The sequence below is a fragment of the Cajanus cajan genome, chromosome 1, assembly GCF_000230855.2.
Source record: "Cajanus cajan strain Asha chromosome 1, NIPB_CcT2T_4, whole genome shotgun sequence".
Lineage (NCBI taxonomy): Eukaryota > Viridiplantae > Streptophyta > Magnoliopsida > Fabales > Fabaceae > Cajanus > Cajanus cajan.
Genome location: NC_138517.1, coordinates 18,872,965 through 18,877,118, shown reverse-complemented (window position 1 = coordinate 18,877,118; position 4,154 = coordinate 18,872,965). Strand labels below are relative to the sequence as shown.

Here is a 4,154-nt window from a genome sequence, read left to right as displayed (position 1 = left end):
ATTTCGTCCTCGAAATTACCTGGAATGAATAAAAATGGATATGCTGCTTTCATATTTTCCTCTAGTTCCCAAGTAGCACTTTCTAGTGTAGCTCCTCCCCAAATAATTTTCACCAAAGGAATTTCTTTACCCCTAAGTTGCTTTACCATTCGATCCTCGACTCTCACAGGGGTTGCTTCCACCGTTAGATTCTCCTTAATCTCAATATGATCCGATTTAATCACATGCGAAGGATCATGGATGTATTTTCGAAGTTGAGAAATGTGAAAAACATCATGAAGATTTGACAGATTAGGGGGCAAAGCAATTTGGTAGGCAACATTGCCGACTCATTTTAGAATTTGAAAAGGACCAATAAATCGAGGAGTAAGTTTTCTGGATTTTAATGCCCTGCCAACTCCAGTCCACGGAGTGACTTTCAAAAACACATGGTCACCTTCCTGAAATTCTGAGTCTTTTCTCCTCCTGTCAGCATAACTTTTCTGTCTACTCTGAGCTGTCCTCATTCTCTCTTATATCAATTTAACCTTATCAGTGGTTTGTTGTACAATCTCAGGTCCTAAGATGACATTATCACCAGGCTCGCACCAACACAAAGGAGTCCTACACCTCCTACCATACAAGGCTTCATAGGGTGCCATACCTATGCTAGAGTGATAACTATTATTATAGGTAAACTCTATCAATGGTAAAAGACTATCCCAACTTCCCCCTTGGTCCAATACACAGGCTCTAAGCAAATCCTCTAAAGACTGAATAGTCCTCTCGGTTTGACCATCAGTTTGAGGGTGGTATGCCGAACTAAGTCTCAGTTGGGTTCCCAAAGCTTGTTGTAGACTCCCCCAAAACCTAGAGGTGAATCTAGGGTCTCTGTCTGAAATTATGCTAGATGGTATCCCATGTAATCTCACAATCTCATCAATATACAATCTAGCCAATTTCTCTAGAGAATACTTAATGTTAATAGGTAAGAAATGTGCACTCTTAGTCAACCTATCAACTATAACCCAAATGGAATCATGTCCTCTCCTAGTCCTAGGCAAACCAACTACAAAATCCATGGAAATGCTATCCCACTTCCACTCAGGTATACTCAAAGGCTGAAGTAGTCCTGAAGGTTTCTGATGTTCTATCTTAGCCTTCTGACACACTAAACAAGCACTCACAAATTCAGCTATATCTTTCTTCATCCTAGGCCACCAGAATATCTTCCTAAGGCCATGATACATCTTAGTTGCTCCTGGGTGAAAACTAAGCTTGCTCCTATGACCTTCCTCTAGGATCAATCGTCTAAGTGTAGGATCACTAGGCATACATACTCGATCTTTAAATCTTACCACTCCATCTACACCCAAAGTAAATTCTCCTCCAATCCCTTGCCCTATAGCATCACGTCTAGCTACTAGAAATGAATCCACTAATTGTGCTTCTCCAATTTCCTTCAACAACTCACTAGTTACCCGAGTCATACCTAGTCTCACACTACTATGGGTCACATCACAAGTCAGACTTAAGTCTCTAAATTGTGCCAAAAGGTCCATCTCCCTAATCATAAGAGAAGACAACTACAAAGATTTCCTACTCAAGGCATCAGCTACCACATTAGCTTTTCCTGGATGATAACTAAGATCAAAATCATAGTCCTTAAGGAACTCCAACCATCTCCTTTGCCTCATATTTAATTCCTTTTGGTCAAACAAATACCTAAGACTCTTATGATCACTAAATACTTCAAATTTTGAACCATACAAATAATGTCTCCAAATCTTAAGTGTGAACACCACTGCTGCTAATTCAAGATCATGGGTGGGGTAATTCGTCTCATGTATTTTCAATTGCCTAGATGCATAAGATACAACCTTTCCTTCTTGCATTAACACTCCACCCAAACCCATCTTAGAAGCGTCACAATAAACCACAAAAGTCTTGCTAAGATCAGGCAATACTAAAACAGGTGCACTAGTCAATTTTTCCTTAAGAGCTCGAAAACTATCCTCACATTTACTATCCCATACAAACATAACCCCTTTCCTAGTCAAACTTGTCAAGGGTAATGCTAACTTAGAGAATCCTTCTATGAATCTTCTATAATATCCAGCCAGTCCAAGAAAACTCCTAATCTCACTAACTGACTTAGGTGTCTCCCAATTAAGCACAGCCTCAACCTTAGATGGATCCACTGCTATTCCCCCACTTGAAATTACATGTCCTAAGAAACTCACCTCCTCAAGCCAAAAATCACAGTTAGACAACTTAGCATAAAGTTGTTTCTCCATGAGGGTTTGTAATACTACCCTTAAGTGTTCCTCATGCTCCTCTTTAGTCTTGGAATAAACTAGTATGTCATCTATGAAGACGACTACAAATTTATCCAAGTACGGATGAAGAATCCGGTTCATGTAATCCATAAAAATTGCAGGAGCATTCGTCACACCAAAAGGCATTACTAGGTACTCATAGTGTCCATAACGAGTCCTAAATGCTGTCTTAGGTATATCTTCACTCTTAACTCTAATCTGATGGTACCCTGATCTAAGATCAATCTTACTAAACACACAAGTACCTACTAATTGATCCATAAGATCATCTATCCTAGGCAACAGATATTTGTTCTTAATGGTCACCTTGTTCAACTGGCGATAATCTACACACAACCGCATACTACCATCCTTCTTTTTGACTAGAAGTACGAGTGCTCCCCAAGGTGATACACTAGGCCTCACAAACCCCTTCTCCAACAAGTCCTCTATTTGTTTCTTTAGTTCCACTAACTCTATGGGTGACATCCTGTAAGGTGCAATAGAGATAGGTCCTGTTCCAAGAACTAAATCTATGGAAAATTCTACTTCTCTTCTGGGTGGTAAGCTAGACACATCAGAAAAGACGTCCGAAAAGTCACACACAATAGGCAGTTCGTTTACCAGAACATTTTTTTCAGAATTCAGAGAAGCTAACAACATGTACACTTGGGCATCTTCTTGCAAAGATACCTTAACTTGGTTGGCAGTCAAATAATCCTTACTCACTTTTTCAACAGACTCACCAAAAACAATAGATTTACTAGCACAATTCAAAAAGACATGATTGGAAGATAACCAGTCCATACCCAAAATAACATTTAGTTGACTTAGAGGTAAACAAATTAAGTCAACCATGAAATTTCTACCTTCAATAGTCAGAGGACACTTTGAACAGACATCAGAAGTGATTACCGATCCACTAGTGGGTGTTTCAACAATTAACTCAAAAGACAAGGAAGAGACAGGTAATTTTAGCTTAGACACACATGCATGTGATATAAAAGAGTGAGTCGCACCAGAATCATATAAAACGGTTAAAGGAGTTCCATTAATGCAACACATACCCTGAATTAAGTCTTCGGATTGAGTAGCTTCAGCACTACTCAAAGCAAATACTCTTCCTGTGGCTCTAGTTTTGCCAGCGTTCCCTCCAGCCTCTGTTATTTCTTTCCTATTCTGAGGGCATTCACTAGCTTTATGTCCCTCTGCTTTACATTTGAAGCATATCATTATCCTTTGCATCCGACAATCAACTGCCCTATGACCTGGCTTTCCACATTTGAAACAGTTGTTGTGTGGAACAAAACCCACACTTCCCCCTCCAGAAGTTTGGCTAACCATTGGAACTTGGCTTCTTTGTTGCGTAGAACCTTGATTATTCACCTTAGAACTTGAGTCCCCTGCAAACTTGGTATAAGGTTTATTCTTATTAGCTGAACCAAACTTAGTATTTCTCATCGGTCCTCCAATCTTATAATGAGTTACCCTAGCTCGGTTGTCCTCATCATATACTCTGCACTTGTTTACCAATTCATGGTAGTGAGTGATCCCTTGATAATTGAACACTTGTTTAATCTCAGGGCGAAGACTGCTCACAAACTTCACGCATTTGTCTTCCTTATTGTCTACACCATCATACATAGGGCAGAATTTAACCAAGTCTTCAAATTTAGTCACGTATTCAGCCACTGAATTTTCTCCTTGTTTTAATTCAAGGAATTCCACCTGTTTCTTATGTCTCACATCTCGAGAAAAATATTTCTCCAAGAACAGCCGCTTGAAATTATCCCAGTTTACTTGAGTTCCTGCAGCCATCATTTTTTGCAAAGAACCTTGCCACCAGATGCCAGCCTC

At 39.6% G+C, this 4,154-nt stretch overlaps 1 protein-coding gene across 1 annotated transcript; it reads right to left on the bottom strand.

Annotated features, from left to right (window-relative positions):
• Nucleotides 1–2,773: 2,773 nt before the first annotated feature.
• On the bottom strand, nucleotides 2,774–3,758 carry LOC145951659 (uncharacterized). Its single transcript, XM_083063319.1, has 2 exons — nucleotides 3,167–3,758; nucleotides 2,774–2,787 (listed from the first exon to the last, which is right to left on the bottom strand). Exons 1-2 carry the CDS (start codon nucleotides 3,756–3,758, stop codon nucleotides 2,774–2,776), a joined length of 606 nt encoding a protein of 201 aa, XP_082919445.1.
• Between the last annotated feature and the right edge of the window lie 396 nt (nucleotides 3,759–4,154).

Coding starts and splice junctions, on each gene's coding strand:
- LOC145951659 (XM_083063319.1), bottom strand. CDS start 3,758: ATGAGAAATACTAAGTTTGGTTCAGCTAATAAGAATAAACCTTATACC.